At 49.8% G+C, this 19305-nt stretch overlaps 1 protein-coding gene across 1 annotated transcript in view; it reads left to right on the forward strand.

Annotated features, from left to right (window-relative positions):
• LOC101529224 (acid-sensing ion channel 2) overlaps positions 1-19305 on the forward strand; it is a 231577-nt gene that overhangs the window by 160363 nt on the left and 51909 nt on the right. The window contains exon 3 of the mRNA XM_058676233.1: positions 13487-13614. Within this exon, the coding sequence (XP_058532216.1) occupies positions 13487-13614 (128 nt within the window). The remainder of the gene's footprint in view (positions 1-13486; positions 13615-19305) is intronic.

Raw genomic sequence — 19305 nt, forward strand, 5'->3', positions numbered from 1 at the left:
CTCTCAGAAGTGGAAGAAGCCAGAAAGGAACTCCTATTCCAAGTGTGATTCCGCCTAATGGGAGAGACCCCTGGAAGAGGTAGCAATGGTTTGCGAGACCCCCATCAGAACCTGTGGTGTTGATGCGTTAGAACATGGCAGCTCCCTTGGGTGATGAGGACTTGGACTCAGGCTCCATGGACTCAGGCTCAGGCAGTAAATGTGGATGCTACAAAAATGATCAGAAATGCCCCCTTCCTGTGTGCTGGCAGTGCCCGTTATCAGAACGCTGTACATGAGTGCTGAGCTCATGAATGTGTGGACCCCGACAGGCTATGCAGAGCATCAGGAAACTTGCGTGTTACATGGATGAAAAGGACTTGAATCCCATGTGTTTGTCACAGGAGTACCTTATTACACTACTTCAGGAACCTCCAGGTTAGGAATAGTGGAACGCAGCATTCATTTCCCAAATGGCTTTGGCCATGGAAACTTTTTTCTTTTTTTGGTGAAGCTTACAAAACACACTTTCAAAAAAGTTGACCTAGACAACAGAAGTGCAGATTTCATGGCCAGGGTTTCTAAAGGAAATTAAATTGAAGACAGGTGGGAGGTTGTTAAAAATGAAACTCTGTGTAGAAACCTGTGCGTAACTTCAAAGATAGAAGAAATAGGCAGCGGGTTATCTAGGTTGCACATGAGAGAAGCCTGAATCAAACAAGCTTAGGCATAAAAGAAATTGTATTGCCCTCAGAATCGAGGTGTGCGTGCTCAGCCAGCCAGCGGGGGCAGGGAGGCTGCAGTGCACACACAACAGGAGCGGAGAGCTGCCACGCCCTGGGTCCGCTCACCTCCCTCCTCTCTCTGGGCCCTTTTCACTCTCTCCCTAAAAGCAGCCTTACTCACACACATGCACACTTTTTATTTTGACACATGCCTTCCTATAGGTCTATCTCACAGTTCCTACCACCAGCAAGACTATTGTGACTGCCTGCTTGATCCATCAAAGGAAAGCAGGGAAGGAACTCATTGGCTCAACTCAGTCATGTGCCCAACCCCATGGGCAGACCTTGTCTTAGAGCCTGGGTGACTGGCAGCTGGGGAAGGGGTTCCAAGAGGACTCTGTAGATCAGATAGTGCCATGAGTGGTCGTGCTGGAGGAAGTAGTTGGGGAGGGAGGGACATGGCAGTGCATCTTAGAAAGCCAGAATCCGTGTACAGGGAGTTCTCTAAGCACTCCTGTTCTACATGGACAGGCTTACATGCTATGAAGACCGGAAGCAAGCCCTTCCTTTCTCGTCTCCTTTCATCTGTCCTTCACTCCAGTGAAAATAACGTTTTAATATATATATCCATTGTTTCACTCACCCAAATGGTCAAAACAGCCATAGCTGAATTCATCTAAATTCCAGAGCTGCTGCTAGGTCTCCTACATGGGTGCAGGGGCCCAAGTACTTGAGCATTTTCTGCTTTCCCATGTGTGTTAGCAGGGAACTGGATCAGAAGTAGATCAGCCCGGACTCAAATAAGTCCCCTGCTAAGGGATGCCAGTGGCCACTTCACTCACTACAGTGCAGGCCCCCAAAACATACATTTCAAACAAAATCAGCATTAACTTCCCCCAAAATTCTGGTGTTAAAGCAGCATAAAAGTACTATTGTCTTCTAAAGGGGTTTCTTTTTAAAATGTATACTCTGATAGGGGCTAAAATCTGGCTTTGTTATTCCCCGGATTCCATTGCCTCACCCTCCTCCACCTTGTTAACTTGCATAACCATACCTGCTTCCCTTACTTTCTTTTAAAATTTACTTTTGTTTGAAAGGCATAGAGATGGAGACAAATGAGCAAGATCTTCTGCCCAGTGATTCAATCCCCAGGTGCTTGCATCAGCCAACCAAGGTGGGGCCAGGCCAGAGATGGAAGCCAGGAGGAATGCAGTCCAAGTCTCCCACATGAATGGCCGGATCTCAGATACTTGAGCCATCGTTTGCTGCCTCTCAGGGTGCATGTTAGCAGAAAACTGGAAATGACAAAAAGGAGCTGGGACTCCAACACAGACACCCCCTGAGGAATGTGAGCATCCCAAGTGACGCAAACCCCACCTGCTGCTTGAATACTGCAGGAACAGTCTTAGTTCAGGGCATTGTGCATGCTCTTTCCCCTGCCCAGCACTCTGCCCAGATGTCTGCATGGCTGACGGTTCCATGTGCCCAGCTTTTACTCATATATCCCCTTTGCAGTGAGCCCAACCCTGACTGCCCTGTTTAAAATTACAGACCAAACTCACCCCTCTACCCCTTTCCCTGCTTGGCTTTTCGGTGTTTCTGTGCCATTTCACCTTCGAGTATACTATGGAATGTACTTACTTATGTTTTATTGCCTGTCCCCTTCCACTACAGCATAAGCCCCAAGAGGTCAGGAATCTTGGACTAATAGGCCAGAGCAATAAATATGTGTTTAGGGAACAAAAATACACTGGAGTGGTGTACACTGCAGGGGCCAAGGTGAGAGGGAAACTACCATTAATACGCGGTCAGGATGAGCCCCGGGCATCTTCCCAGCAACCCTGCTCACCAGGTGCAAGCAGCACCACTGAAAGATGAAGACCTGGGGACCCAGAGAGCTGGAGTCAGCTTCCCAAGGGCATATACCTAGTTAAGTCATCAAATCCAGGTTAAAACCTGTATCAGAACCCAAAGGCGAGGCTCGTGCCACTGAATTATTGTTCCAGGTGTAATTGGAACAGCATTGCCCTGAAGGGAGTGCAAGCCAAGGAGGGAGGCTGTACTTATTGAAGGGCAGAATCACACATGATGTGAAAGCGTTAGAGCTTTCTCATATACACAGCAGACCAAAGCAGAGCTGCTGTGGTGCGGCTTGGAAGGGGAACCCATGGTGCTTTCTCCTGGAGCATCCCCGGGCAGGCCTGCATTGCCAGGCAGCCCAGTTAGAACACTGTTGGGTGGGAGGTGGGTGACACTGCACTGCATCTGTCCAACTCTAAGCTCCACCTTCCTTCTGCTGGGATGATGAAGGGACCATGGCAGGGTCTGCAATGCTCTAGGCCCCTCCAGGATAACCAACAGGCTCGGCTTCTGATCAGATGAGGGGCACTCAACGGATGAGAGATGGGTGAAGGCAGGGTCCCACAGGTGGCAGCCACAAAGATAGTAGATGTCAGCATATATTTGGAAGGCAGAGATCAAGCAGGTGAGCGGCCACTGACAAGACTGAAAACTAAGGGCGCATCTCAGGGTAGCCCCAGGAAGGGTAGGAACTGGGGGCATCAGGTCCTGCTGCAGGTGGGGTGAGAGGTGGAGCTAAACCTAAGAGAACCTGTTACGGGTGGGAAGCTGTTCAGGACCCCAGATGGTTTCCTTCAGCCCAAGGCAACTAGACGCTTGTCTGCCCAGCTCACGGAGAGCAGACTCCATGAAGGCTTAGATAGGATGGTGTCTGGATGCCAGGCAACTGGCATGTTGGCTGGGGGTGAGGCCCAGCTAGGCTGCCTGACCCACCATCCCCACAAGGAGAGTCAGGGGAATGCCCTCTTTCGGGGGACTGACAAGCTCAAGAGAAAAGGCCCCTAGCTAATGACAATCAGGAGACCTCAAAGTAAATGGCCTGATACTGGTGCCTAAGAGTCGGTCCCTTGCTAAGTCCCAACCCATGCAAGGAAGGGCTGTGTAGTGTTCAAGTGCCTCTTAACCCCGCATTCCTAACAGTCAGAGCCTGCTAACTGAGGGAAGGGACCAAAGCCAGACAGCAAAGGAACGTGGAGGGAATGACGACGATGGGCAACCGCACAAGCTGTAGAACCACACCACCTGTGTTCATGTCCCAGCTATGGCATTTGGCAGCTGTGTGGCCTTGGGCAACTTATTTAACCTCTCTGGGTACAAGTTTCATCACCTCTAAAGTGAGGATTATAATATGATCTATGCTATAGTGCTGTTAGGTGGGCTGAAATGAGTTAATATTTATGATGCGCTTAGAAAAGCGCCTTGATAATATGAGGCATTATGTAAGTGTTTAATAAGAAAACAAAATGCAGAAGCAAAAGGAAACATCAAAATGCTTTAATTAAAATCCTCAAGAGATAAGAGTTGATATTGCATCCATACACACAAGCACAGGATGTTATTAAAAAGGGACATCCAAAAAAATCAGGATTTTAAAAATGATTTTAAAAAAATCCACAGAAGGATTGGAATTGAGAAACTTTCCCAAAAGGCAAAACAAAGATTAAACAGCTGGAACTTGAGAGAGAAAAGAACCTAATGATTTGAGAGTCAGGCTAGGAAGTCTCAGGAGTTCTTGGTCAGTGTCCTTTTCCCATTCTAGAAGTAATAAGGAATGCATGCAGCTTTGGTTATAGGAGTTCACCAAGCCTTCCCTACAGCAGTGTCTAAGCAACCAGACCAAGACTCAACCTGCTAAGGGCCAGGCTCACTGAAACAAAGGGAATCTTGAGTGTGTTCAGGGAATGAGACTGGCGTGGTGGTGCAGAGGATTAAGCTACTGTCTGCAATGCAAGGATTCAATATCAGACTGCTGGTTCAACTTGTGTACTCTGCTTCTGGCCCAGTTCCCTGCTAATGTGCCTGAGAGAGACATACTGCCTCCCATGTGGGAGACCAAGATGGAGTTCCTGGAGTAAAACAATGGATAGAAGGTCTCTTTTTCTCTATGTAATTGTCTTTCAAGTAAATACACAAATTCCATTTATAAATTTTCCAGCAAAACAAAACCAGTTGCACATCTGGAAGTTGGAATGTGGTCAGAGCCATAGGGAATCATACAAGGCCTACAAGTGTCTGTCTTCCTCTCCTAAGATAGAATTCCATACCCAGTGAACTACAAATGAAGTATTAGGGTAGAATTTGGTTCTGAAGAAACTGTGTGTTCCCAGATAGATGGTTTCAGGAAGTTAACAAAAGATGACAGTCAATCAAGAAAGATGGTTGGATAAGACACCAAAACAGGGGCTCTGACCTAAGCATTCAGAAGAGGGATGGACCAGGTGGCAGCTGAGGAGGGGCGCAGAGAGCAGCCCTCAAGCTGGGGCAGGAGGATAGTGGTTCCTGCAGGGAGGGCCCATGGGGCTCTGGTGACTGTCCCCAGAGACATCCTGCACTGTGGAGGTTCCCAGTTGCAGGGAGGGGCAACAAGGCATAGCAATACAAGAAAAAAAAAAGCTTCACAGGAAGATCCTAAATACATTATATTGCAACAAAGTTGGACTATGGACCCCATTTCCCAAGTCATAGTTACATAGTTACATACTGGTCCAGCTGTATGTAGGGGATGTAAGACAGGGAAACAGGGTACAAGACTTCACTCGAGGAGCCCACATCCCCAGCTCGGAAGGCAGGAGACGATATCTAAAATGTTTTCAAGCCAAGAAGTCACTGTCTAGTAGTTGATGTGCCTGAAACTAGGAAAGTGAATATCAAAAGGAACGGCTTGGAAGGTTGAGCACTTTTGCCTGTGAGAGATGGGACTCTGGAGGTACAGAGAGATGGAGCAGGAAACTGATGTTTTTCATTAGAAGCTTTGCAGTATCATTTGGCTTTGTAAATTATGTACATATATCGCTTTGATAAAAATAAAAATTAAATTAAAAATAATCATAAATTTTGAGTATAGCTGGAAGGCCTGAGCAGCTATCAAGGGTAACACATTCCTACCTCTCCTCACTCCCCCCATCACAAATGGAACATGACAAGGGTGGATGTGGATGGTTGCTATGGTTTCTCCGACAACTCTGGTTCCAGGAAATACTCTGTCGTGGTGCCAGGTCCTAAGGACCTCCCCAGAACAAGAGGCCTGAATTCTAAGAGTCAAGAGCATGGGGACACACAACGACCACAGCAAGCCACTCTGCTCACCCTCAGAAGGGGCATTTTGATGGATAGTTATGGGGAGTGGTCACCACGGGTGCCTAGGGACCTCACAGCAGTCAAGCCGTAAATTGGAGGCACTGCTGGAGTGAAAAGGGGGAGGAGAGAAGGTGTCTTTGGGTAACACTCAGATCAACAAAGTGTAACATGTTCTTGGTGCAGAATGACTTGGATCTTTAAAGTACTCGTGAGCTCCCTGGCCCTACAGGGGCACTGGAGTGTGCACACTCCACCCACCTCTGTGGACACTTGATGGCAGTTGCTGGATCACAAGTCGCTGCCACGCAGAGCATGTATGGGGACATGATTTCCTCTTCCTCCTGTGGCTTCACTTGCCCGTAAATGTCACCTGTGAGCCGTGAAGCGTGAGCTTGGCCGACTCCGTACTGGGTTTGGATTTTCTTACCAAGAGCAGCTGCCTATCTGGGCCTGCCAGCTAGAATCAGGGGTGACCACAGAAGACAAGACACACAGGATCATCTTTAGACAGGCAACAATGCACAGGCAACAATGTTCTGTCGACCGAATCGTCAGCCTCTTCTGACTTGATGTGAATTCAGAGCAGCTGCTTTAAAAGAAAAAATGGAATAAAATGAGATGCAGTGCAAGGCCCTTAGCACGTAGAAATTAAACATGAAAGTCGTCCTAGAGACTAGTCCTCACTTTGCCTTAACGAAGAGCAAAACTGAGGCACAGAGAAGCACAGGAGCTAACCAGAGGTCGTACGGTGTTAAATGGGAAGCTGGGAGCTGTGACCTCTGAATCCATACATACCCGGATACCCTTCTCCATCTCTTCCCAGGCCTTGGGCCGCCCTGGGTTTCCCCGGGGCAAGCAGGCAACAGGGACCAAGGTGGCACCCATAGTTGGCACAAACAGAATTTAGCAGGCTCTGCTTACCCAGGCTGTCAAGGGCTAGGGCTGGGCCTCTGGGCGCCATCACTGCCCCTGGGTCACGGTCGGTGAGCTTTCCCCTGAAGTCTGAGATGGAACCAAGATTGCCGAGTCCACGGTAGGTTAGTCCCCGCCCCTCCAGATGGGTCCTTGCGGGCTTCTCACCCAGAGCCATGGCAGCTTCCAGCTGACCGTGGGCAGAGGGAGGGACAGGAGTTGAGAGCCGGAGTAATGGGCTCTCCCTGGCTGCTGTCTACTATGTGACACCTGACCACTCACCTGAAAATCAAAACTCTGCTTTCCCTTCTTGGTCTGCCCACCTGAATTTAAGAGGTCTCAAGCTTGCTCAGCCACAGTCTAACTCTGGGCCTTTGCTCTCTTCAAGTGTTGAGTTCCTCATTTATACAATAAAAGTACTACTCTTGTGATATGTCCATCTATGTAAAACGGAGAGACTGACCCTGTGTCTGGGAGGATCCGGAAGGTTTGCCATACAAGTGCAAATGTCGTTTGCCATGTCTCGAGTGATGCAAAGCTCAGTGGCTTGGGGAGCCAGCCTGAACATCCCAAAGGACTCCAGCTTAATGCAAAATGTGACCTATAACACTAGAAGGACAAAGAGTATTTGGACAAGGCCACATGTTAAAAAGCAAAGAGCCCAGCAGTCAGAGTTGGCATTTAGGCTGTTCCGTGTGGTGGGGCAGGATTAGCTCTCTGAGCCTCCGCTCCCCGTCTGTAAAATGAGCATGCCAGTTATGAGCCAGCCTCAAAGTATAACCATGAGGGAGGGATAACATGGACATTTAACCTTTGACACATTCCCACCTCTTGACCCCCTCACTGTGCTTGAAATGGGCCAAGTGCCTGCCTGTTTCAGGCCTGTGCACTTCCTGTCCCCTCTGCCTACAGCACTTCCTGCAGGGTCGTTCCCATGGCTCACATGCTTACTACATTCAGTTGACCACACAGATGCTGTCACCTTGAAGAGATCTTCATGGCCTCCCATCCAAGGGAGCCCAACACTTTGTGTGCCCTCTCCTGCTTCACTCCCAGCACCTCCACTACCAGCCAACATCCATGTCCCCATGCATTGTCCAACTCCCACACCAGAGTGGGCACCACTGAGTGTGCTGTGGCTCTCCAGTCCTTGACTGGGCATGTACCCATACACAAAACCCAGGTGGAAAGGTGCGAACCCCAGACCACATCATAAGGGTCAGCTGTTTCCGCCCTGAAGTCACCAACCTCTCAGGAAATGCTCTAGTGAAATACCAAGTCATAAGAGCAGTCTTTCCCACTCCCCCTTTCGTCTCCCTCTGTTTCACTAGGCAGAATTGTTATCAGGAGTCAAAGCTGGGTAAGTACCAGATGCTGGGGTGCCCAGTGGAGGAAAGCCTCCAGGAGGATGGTGATAGCAAGCCTGAACAGAGGCTAACCAAATGCAAGATCAGAGGAAGGGCCAGATCAGACAGAGGTACCACTGAGGAATGTAAAATAGCTAGTCCATCTGGATTTTGTAGAAAGTCAGAAACCCTGAGGTGGTGATGGTGGTGATAACACTGCCAGTTACTTAGTTTTTCTCAACTACTGGTGATAAAGCTGAGGCCTCACTAAACAGTGTTTCTTTCTTTTATTTTTAAAGATTTATTTTATTTTTATTACAAAGCCAGATATACACAGAGGAGGAGAGACAGAGAGGAAGATCTTCCATCCGATGATTCACTCCCCAAGTGAGCCGCAACAGGCCGGTGCTGCGCCGATCCGAAGCCGGGAACCAGGAACCTCCTCCGGGTCTCCCACGCGGGTGCAGGGTCCCAATGCATTGGGCCGTCCTCAACTGCTTTCCCAGGCCACAAGCAGGGAGCTGGATGGGAAGTGGAGCTGCCGGGATTAGAACCGGCACCCATATGGGATCCTGGGGCATTTAAGGTGAGGACTTTAGCCGCTAGGCCATGTCGCCGGGCCCTAAACAGTGTTTCATTTAAGCACCCCACAGTCCCATAAGAAAAGATCCATTATTCTTTTCAAACTCATCTTTTGGTAAGAAGCATAAGGCTCTCAGAGGTCAGATAACTTGCTGGAGGTCACAGGGTTGGACTTGACCTCACCCTGCTAGGGCTCCAGCATTAGGCCAGCTGTCCCCAGCTCTCTGATCTTCTGATCTTCTGAGCACAAGTCCATGTTTCCACCTGGCTTGGTGCTCTAACTCTGGGAGGCTGTTGCAGGGGTTCATGATTGTGGGGAGCGGCCGACCCCACACGGATGAGGGGCTTCAAGATGGCGGCTGGCCGAGTGCCAGGAGGCGGGACTTGTCCCGCCAGGAGGCAGGCAGGAAGTCACAAGGACAAGCCAATTCTCCCTCGTTGCGATTGCTGGCCTATCAGAGAGTGCCCCGTGAACCACGGGCAGAAGTGATTGGTTGAAGTACTATATATAAGCAGCTCGCTTTCAGCAATAAAGCCCTTTTTGGTTCACCCTTTCTTTTTGGTTCGTCTCTCTCCCTTTTTGGTTCGCGACATTCTAGTGGCCCGTACGGGGAGAATACAGAAACGGGAAGAAATGTGAGAAGAAGGGTGGCGGAAAACGGGAGGAAGGGTGGCGGAAGAAGCGGGTAGGAAAGCTTAGACCAATGGGTACAGGCGCAGCAGAGAGAAGGTTTTAAACGCAGCCGCTTTTGCCAGTTTTCCCCAGACCTCCCAGAGTATGACTCGGCGTTTTTAGTGTTGCCACTGCTGGATGGCGGCGACAATGATGAAAAAGAATTGGAGCCGGGACTGGGTAAAATTTGCAAGAAGGTTATTTTTCACCAGTACAAAGAGAAACTAAAAGACATAAACTCCGTCTTCAGGGGTGAGGTCTCCACAGCTCTGGGTGCTGTGGCACAATGTCACAGTGGAGACCCTGCTGCCGCTCAAAGTTCAAGTGAGAACCCAGACAGGAAACAATAGCACCTGCCAGTTGGGCAGTGCCTGGAAGAGTCACCAAGGACTCTGGGAAGGTGTGGGCAAGGCAGCCCAAGGTGGGGCAGTGTGCTGGGCCTGGGAGCAGGGATAGCCATTACTACTACCTCCAAGAAAGACAAAAGGCGGCACCATCAGAGCCCAGAGAGCAGTGTGGGGAGGTGCCCTTATCCCAAACCCGGGCCTTCCAAAGGGACCCTAACCCATGGACTTGAGAGCCTGAGCAGCCCAGCCTGACCCTCCTGTCCCTTCCTGCCACCTGTCTGAGCTGTCATTGGACCCAATCAGAACCCAGAGGTCGGGGAGTCTGTGACTCCAGGGGTGCAAGAGAGGGCTAGGAGGGTTGTAGACAGAAGCCATCCTGTCCAGGACGCTTCTGCTCAGCAAGCGTCCCCCACATTCCCCACCACCCCAGGGCCGTCCTCCCTGCTCCCATCTCCTCTGAAGCTCTTTGGAGTAACCACAGGCGGAGAATCAGCTTTGTCCAAAACAAGATCCCTTTGTTTTAGCACATCCCCTACCTGAGCCTAGAAAATTCCCCAGCCTTTTGGAAAAGCTTTTCTTCCTCCTCCCCTCCAATGTTGATTTCCTCGGCGTGTTTCCTGCAATTTGCAAAGATTACAGGTTTAAGCCACTCTTACTGCCGCGCACTTTTCCCTGCCCCCTTAATGCATTCTGCCCTTTTCCCTGCCCCATTAATGCATTCTGCCCATCTCTCCCATCCCCTCCCACAGTGCTCCCACGCCCATTCTGCACACGCAGGAAGGCGTCCCCAGGTGGAGTGCACCACGCGCCCACCACGGCCATGCAGCTGAGAAGTCCCGGGGGATTCTGGCTGCCGCCAGTTGAACCCCCGCATGCCGCTTGACTCAATGTTCTCTTTTGTGTGGAGCTGTCTGGGTTTGAGCACGGTCCCAATGAACAAGGACTGTGAACACCAAGTGTGTCGTAGCCTTCCTTTTCCATGCTCACTCCCTGTTTTCCTGGGGCGTTGAATCCTGATGTTAGTGTTGTGTAAACAAATCCTTCCCTGCTTAGGGGCCTATATTGTTTGAAGGAGTCCAGGGCTGGAGCATTTGGCAGTGAGGAATATGTGGATTAGAATAAGGGCAGTCACACAGGGCGACAAACTCAAAGGCCACACACTTATTTAATGCTGTGTTGGCCATCTTGAAATGTTCCTGTTTTCTTTTTTAAAAATGCTTATTTTTATGTAATTTTAGTAATCTTAGCAATAAGCTTTCCCCAGAAGTCCTGTATTTGTGTTTCACGCTAAGACCCACAAATTAACATAGGTGGTCCCAGTTACGATCACTGCGTACACAGCCCTTCCTGCACCTCAGCAAGCTGACCTCCCCAGACACGGGAGCTGAGCAGAGGTGGCACAAATGTAGGCTCTGTCCCAGTCCCTTTCCCCCCACAGCCATCACCGCTTTGAGCTCTGCTCTGTGCTTAGTCACTGTGCTAGGGGCTTAGTGAACATGACAAGGAAAAAAACATATTCTTCAGTCCCATTCAAAACCTCCAAAGCTATGAACCAGGGTATGCACTAGATAAATCACACTCCTAATAGGCTAAAAAGAATGCTGGTTCCCAGACTGGTGTTGTGGCACAGTGGGTTAAGCTGCTATTGGCGACTTCAGAATCGCATTAGAGCAATAGCTCCTGTCCTGGCTACTCTGCTCCCTGCTAACACACCTGGGAAGGCACAGAAGATGATGCAAGTGTTTGGATCCCTTCACCCATTTGGGAGACCTGTGTGGAGTTCATATCATTGAGAACAAAAAGGGGGGGCCTCCCACCAATTCACTGCATTGCCCAGGCCAGAGTCAGAAATCAGGAACTCCATCCCAGTCTCTCCATGAATGGTGGGACCCCCAGCCACTCACAGCTTCACCACTGCCTCCCAGGAGCTATATCAGCAGGAAGCTGGAATTGGAGCTGGAGCTGGGAATCGAAGCCAGACCCTCCAATGCGGGATACCCGTTCCTCCCTATGTGGTTTTGATGTGTTGGGGCAGTTCTCGCCCAGAGGGAATCAGCACTTCTGACACAAGAGCTGCATTTCTGTCTCCCTATGAGCCACAGCTCCGCTCCTCTGAGCCTGTCTTACTGGATGTAAGGTTCCTGAAACTCCATCACGTAGCAGGCACACAACTCGAGCCAGCTTGGGGAACCCAAGCTTTGGCATCTTCTGATCCCTCCCACAGCCCACTGAATGCACTCCTACTTCTCCCAACATGGGCATCCTTCTGGCCCCACAGCACCTCACACTCCCTCCTGTCCCCCTAAGCCAGTTCTTGGGGACCCTCAGAGTGGCTCAGGCAGACTTCAGAGGCCATAAATGCTGAAAGGCAGCCCCTGTCCTCCTCCCACCCAGTCCTCCCTCTCCTGATGTCCTCCTCCGGATTCTGACACCTGCTCTGAGAAAGCCACCTGTGGGGCAGGCCCTGGGCTAGGCAAGGAGGCACTGAGATGAGAAGGTCACAACCTGTTGTCCTGAGAAATTCACCTTGTAGGGAATGAAGTCACACCAAACCACAGGCACACAGGTGTCCTGAGTGAAGAAATCCCCAAATAGGTGAGGCCCCAGATTGGCATACCTGCATCCCATACCAGAATGCCTAGGTTTAAATCCTGCCTCCACTTCCCATCCAGCTTCTTGCTGATGCCCATGATGGGAGGCAGCAGATGGTGACCCAAGTGCTCCTATGTGGGAGACTCCAGTAGACTTGCTGGCATCAGCCTGGCCCAACCTCAGCTGTTAGTAGCATATGGGGAATAAACCAGTGAGTGGTAGATAGATCTCTGGGTGTGTATGTCTCTGTCTTTCTCCAGCTCTGTCAGTATACCTTTCAAAGAAAGGAAAGGGGAAGGGAGGAAGAAGGGAGGAATCGGAGAACCACTGATCTGTTGAAGGAAAAGGGATTTGAGCATGGGTTGCCCGAGAGCCTCTCCCACTCTGTGAAGCCTTGCCTTGGAAGCATTGCTGGCCGAGCAGGGAAGCTCGTGGTTGGCTTTGATCCACAGCTGCCATGGGTTGGTGCCTTGGACACAATAAGCCCTGCCTTTTTACTTCACTGTGCAGCGCCGTGATTTCCTCCTCCTGATCTCCTTGCCTTCCACGCATGATCAAATAAAGGAGCATGACTTGCTTCATAATCCCCCTCTACAGGTTGGCCAGCTGAGGCAGACAGTGGGCCTGGCTGGCTTGAAGTTGTTTCCCACTACTGCTGTAGCAGACGACCACAGATCAAGTGGCTGAAAGCAGTGTGTCCTATCTTAAAACTCTAGAAACCTGAGTCTGAAATAGAGTTCCCTGGGCTGGTTCGAGTCAAGGTCGTTGGCAGGGCCATGTCCCTATTGGAGGTTGTAAGAGAAAATCCATGCCCCTGCCTTGCCTGGTGTCTGGGGCTGCCTGCATCCCTTGGCTCACAGCCCTTTCTCCATCTCCAAAGCCAGCAGCACAGCATGTTCCCGTCCTCCCTCTGACTCTGGTCCTCCTGCTTCCCTGTGCAAGAACCTCTGTGATTACATCGGTCCCACCAGCCTTGTCCCAAGCCTTTAGCTTGACTATGTCTGCAATGCCCCTATTGCAGTGCAAGGTGACACATACCATTCCCAGGGATGAGGAGGGGAGAGCATCCTTGGAGACCACTACTCTGCATGTGGCCTTTGAGCCTTCCAACCCTGGGGCTCTGAGCACATCCATTGTCACTGACGCATGACTCTGTGCCCTGTGTTCTTTCAGAGGAGACAACGTTTGAAGCAGGAGTGAAAGTTCAGATCCACAGTCAGTCTGAGCCGCCTTTCATCCAAGAGCTGGGCTTTGGGGTGGCTCCAGGCTTCCAGACCTTCGTGGCCACACAGGAGCAGAGGGTAAGTTCCCTGGGCTCCCCAGGATCATGTTCAGAGGCTCCCACTCCCAGCAGACTCTGAATCCCCCTTGCAGGGCAGTGGTGGAGGTGTGGGGACAGGCAGAGCCACACTAAGCTCAGAGCCTGGTTAACCTTTCCCCACTACACTCTTGTGCTACCTTTGGATTGGAAAATTGGCAGGGAGAAAAACCAGCTTATTTTCTTCTTCAGTGAATTGGTTGAGGATTTTTTTTTAATTTCCGGAACATTCTGTCACAGTAGACTTTCCATGCATATTGATGAAATAACTTTGTGGTTTATGCCAATGGATGCTAAGGGGAACTGCTAAACAGGGTTTAATGGTTTCATTGTTAGTGAGATCCAGAGCAGCCTGGGATAAAGGATGGATGGCAGCATCGTGCCCAGCCTCAGAGTTTAAGTGGCGTGCCCTTTGGGGGGCAACTTTGGGAACAGGGCCTGGCAGCCAGGCTGCCACTTCCACTCTGCCAGCTGGCAGAAGGGGTGTGGCACTATCTCATACACCTCTGGAGGGAGAATTGGCAATTTCTGATTAGCAGGAAGGCCAAGGGGCCCACACCCTGTTTCTTGCTCTTCTTTCCTGGGTACTTGTGCCTGGTTGACCTAAAATAAAAGCCAGAGAGGCCGGGATTCTATAAGATCCTTAAGCCAGATCATGGCAGACAGTTGCTGCAGAAAGCTTCGAGTAGAGTGATGTCAGGGGGTGGTGAGAGGCACCAGCTCTGGGGCATGAGCTGGAATGTTGGCAGCAGTTGGCAACCACGTACCCATGGAACCTGGGAACTTGGCTGGGATGTAACATTCAGCTCAAACATCATCATTCATCTTGTACTGATGACAGCTGTTCAGCCAATTTACACAGAAACATTCTGCATTCAGAGCTGACCATAAACGTGTAAGTGAGCTACACTCATACTTTTTAATCCCTACGAGAGCAATGACTGTGTAGGCCTCCCAAACCATCCCCTGTTCACAATGCCTGGGCAGTTGGTAATGGCCCAAGGTTAGCCTCCACTGCAGCGCAGAGGGGAAAGCTGGCCTGGACCAGGTGGTAGAAGCAGAAATGGGGTATCTGTGGGTATGTACATGTTAGGAACCAAGTGGTGCAACCAAAAAATGTATCCTGAGAACAAAGGAGCTGCAAGGCAGATGGCCAAGTTCAGAGCTAAGGAGTAGGAAGTTGGAAGAGTGAGATTGTAGATTGCCTAGTAAAGGCACATGACGGGCAGGCCGACTAGGTGAGCCTGGAGCCTGAGCTTTCAGGTGAACTGTGGAGTGCTCTCAAAGGCAGGCTGCACAGCAGTTGAAGTGCTAAGAGCAACAGGCTGTCGTGGTAGAAAAGAGGGCCGGTGCAAACTCAACTGGGATTTGCACAGAGGTGCTGCTGGGTGTTTTAAATGGAGAATGAGGGAGATGGCAAGGGCTCTAACAAAGTCAGGGAAATGGAAACTACTCGAACTACTTGAATATTCTTCAGGGTTTGCTCATGGTGCTTATTCTTGTGCTTATAGAAAGCAGGCTCGTACATTCAGGCTGGGAGATAGGGGTCTTAGCTGGGACAAGCAGTGAATTCACTGGGCAGCCTTGAATTTTCTCAGGCACCATAGAGAGGCTGGGCTCGCCCTCAGGAGTGTGCCCTAGAGCTGTCAGAACCTGCATTCATGTTTGTTCCTGTGTTTATGGGCAAGCCAAAGGTACAGGGGAAGCTAGCTGGAATGTGGTCAAGGAGCTAATCATTGCAGCCTCCCTTCAAAGGGCCAAGCAGAGTTTAGGCTGATAAGGGAAGTAAGAATTCTCTCAGCATTTACAGCTGCCTTGCTGACCAGCTGTCCACGGCAGATCTGACTTTACAGCTTGTGAGATGTCCCTGCCACCACACTCATGAATGACTTCCTTGTGTTGTCTTCTCTCTAGTGTCTTCATGGCTATGGCCACACAGAGTAGGTGAACCATGTTCTCTAAAGCCCAAAGAGTGACTTCCTACAACCTGTACCCCTCCCTTGCCCCCCACAGCTAGTGAAGGTTGAAGAGGAGGCAGTTCCCTAGGCAGACATTTCTCAACAGCCTGAGCAATATGTGTATTCTATCCCCAAGCCCTGGCTGCCCCCTACCAGAAATAAGGAAGTTTCTGTACTGGTTGAAAGTTGGCGGCTATAGCTTCTAAGAAGACTGGAGTCTCTTCCCAGTGTGAACAGAGGGGCTCCCCACGGATGAGGAGACAGAAGTATTCTCAGCTTCACAGGGCACATTCATTGTTTGCTTTGAAGAATATTCTCCTAAAATCAGCCCCATTCATGCCAGTTTTCCTATGATTATTATGACTAATAAGATATTTGTTAAACATTTTACAGTCTTCAAAGCATTTCCGCATCATCTCATTTCATCGTTTCATTCATATTAATAGAGAAATACAAAAACACATCCCAGAGCTAAACCCAATAATACATTATGTTTACATGTATATAAAAGAGCACATTCATGGAAAATAAGACTTGACAGGAGTAAGCCAAAATACCCACTGTTGGGGAGTTATGAATGATTTATTTTCTTTTCTGAGCTTTCCGCCTCTTGTACTTGGCTGTGTTTTACTTATTTGCTCAGCACTTACTTGTTGAGGCCCTACTGTGAGTGAAGTGGTAGGGAAACCACGGTGGGTAAAGCAGATCCAGTCTTAATACCCCATGGGGTCTGTAGGTTACTGGATTGTGAAAGTCAGATGTAATTTGGAGACTGATACCATGTGCATGTTCTGATTCTGCCCTTGTGCAAATCAATTGAGCATGGTCCTTAAACATGACATTTCACTGGTCGTAAGAAGTGTTTGATTTTCTTTGCAGTTGTTCATGTCTAAAGTCAGGACTTGTTTTATAATCAGTCATATCTCCTAATTAATGATGGCTTACTGTTTTTTCCTTTCTTGGTGGTGCCTAAAATCACATGTGGCACATTGGAACAATATGGTACCAGGTCACCCCCAGTCCAGGATTCTGCTGCCTCAGCTCAAAACTCAAGGAAAGCTGACAAGAAGGTCAAGGATGAGAAACCCTAGGGAATAGGAAGCCATTTCCTGGAGGGTTGGCATGAGTCAGGCTAGGAAATTTGATCTGCAGTCGGGGCCCCAAGAGGACTTGGTAACTTAGGGGGAATCCTGCTGTAATGATAAAGTTCATTGCATGGTAAAAGCGTGCCAGCCATGTGTCATTGTCTCACACACACTCCTGTTGATTTTTATTCTGTAATCCAAAGGAAGCATACTTAGGTTGTCACCCAGCACAAACATTGCAGTTTTTCAGTCTGCATTTGCCCAAACCCCAATATCCCTGTCTTCCTGAAAATGCCCCTTGCAGACAGCTCACAGATGCTACAGAAGCCACAGCAATGTCCCAGAGCCACTACACCCACCAACAATGGGTGGTGTGATCACAGGCTGGGAGCAGAACTGGAAGCTTGCAGGACTAGAAGAACAGCAACAGCTGCTATTAACTGAGCGTTTACGACAGGCCGGGCATTAGGCTGCAGAGACGTGAGACAAGGACTATCTCATCTAATCTCACATCAGCCCTGCAAGGGAGGTAGATTTTATGCTACTTTTCAGATACCTAAGCAGCATGGTTCAGTAACTTGCTCAAGGCCACATAGCGAAGTGGTAGGGCTGAGCTTTGGAGCCAAATCTCTCATATCTCCAAGCCTAGGTTCTTTAAGCTCTGCCACGCTGCACGGTCAGTCTCTGGGGAGAAGGCACTGGGAGCTAATCCAGTGAGGGATTGCTGGACACATCTTCTTTCCCCCAAAGAAGCAAGGTTGCTCTTACTATGCAGAACAAATCAGCCTATAAACTTAGATTCGAATCCCAATTTTGCTGGGGGACTTGGAGAGGTTGTGCCCTCCCAGGGGCTTGGTTTCCCCATCTGTAGAATAGAAGATTTGATTAACTGGGAAGTCCCAACTTGTGTTTGCTGAAGGACACAGGGATCACCTGGAAGTTTGGCCAGCAACAGTTTGGCATACTCCCTGCTCACCCAGCTGTCTATTTCCAGCTTCGTGCCAGCTCTGAGTGGCAGAACCACCGTGAGAAGGCTGCAGTTGTGAGAAGGGAGCTAGGGGATGGCACCTGGGCTAGACAGTAGCCTTAGAAGCTCTGACCACCTCAACCCTTTGGTCTCAGGACTTCCTGCAGTGTGCACAGATCCAAACCCTTAGAATGGTTCCCAAGGCCCCCTGCAGCCTGACCCCTGCCCAGCCTCAGCCCTCCTCATCTGCTCATGGTTGGCCAGCTGAGAGCCCATTTTGCAGCAAACATTGCCGACTCTGACGCCTGCCTCTGCCACTGCAGCCACCATCTCTCTACCCACCATACCTCTCTTATCTCATCCACCTGGCAGAGCCTCCCAGATGCTTCTCAAAGTGCCCCTCGTGTCACCTTCCAAGGAGCAGGTACTTGTCCACATGACACTTTGTGTCTTCATTTGTTCCTTCTTTAGCAAATATTCCTTGAGCACCAGCATTGCTGGACAAAGAAAAGCAAGGCTGGTTGTTGCCACGGAGTGTTCACAGAATAAAGTGGGATTTTGGCTTTTTTGTCTCACCCCAGGAGATGTGGAACTCCTCTGTAGAGGGCACTGTGCCTGACACCCCCTCTCAAAGACTGCCACCTTCCACCGCCATCAGCCCTTGTCTCATCCTAGACACAGAGCCTTCTGGAAGCTAGGGCTATGTCTTGGATTCTGCATCCCCAGTGCCTTGCTTACACATGAACTCAGTAAGCTCATTAACTGTATCTTGTTGAAATAATGGGTAGCCATATGTTACACCCTAATTCTTCCTGCTTCTTCCAATCACCTCAGCCAAAACTCCAGTTGAAATCTACCCCAAGGCCACCCTCCCTCCTGATGCTATTGAGCCGAGCCGTGACAGATAACATCCTTATTTTTGGCTGCCAACTGGGATACCCCACCCAAACCAAAAGTCAGATCTGTAAGCCAAATATGTAAAGATGAGGGTTGGTCAAATAGAAGGGAATACTTATGCACCTGCAAAGTTGCGATACTCGTATGGTACAAGCACAACACTAAACTCTTTGGTGTTGACGTCACCATTCTCTTTGCCAGACTCTTGCTGTCCCTGATTGATTGTTCATCCTGGGGGATTCCCCATCATGCTTTGACATCAGAACCTTTTCATCTCTTATCGTCTGAGAGCCTGATAGTGGTTCTGGTTTTCTAAATTCCTGTCCATGTATTCATTACACATTCATCCAGCCACCTTGCTTCTACTTACTGGTGAGCCTGGGAATGACCCTGGATGTATTCACTGGTCAGCTGGCCTACCAGCCTCACTGTCCTGGATCTTGGCCCTGGGCTTATGTCCAACCTTATCAGGAATGTGTTGGGGAAGCCAGAGTTGAAAGTGACTGCCAAGAAGCATCTCAGTTTCACCCAGAACCCCTCCACCGCTACCAGGGTGGAACCATCGGGAATGAATGCCATTCGCTAATTCGTACTTGGTGCACCCAAAGTGCCATGAGAAAGCCTGTAGTCAGCTCTATGTAGCCTGTTTGGTGCTGGAAGTAAGAGCAACATGAATGCTGACCTCCTCCCCACCCAGCTAGGTCTTTGTCAGGATATCTGGGCTCCATAGACAGGTGACTAAGCCTTTGTCTTTTGCTTAGGTTGCC

Source organism: Ochotona princeps, chromosome 17, assembly GCF_030435755.1.
Source record: "Ochotona princeps isolate mOchPri1 chromosome 17, mOchPri1.hap1, whole genome shotgun sequence".
NCBI lineage: Eukaryota > Metazoa > Chordata > Mammalia > Lagomorpha > Ochotonidae > Ochotona > Ochotona princeps.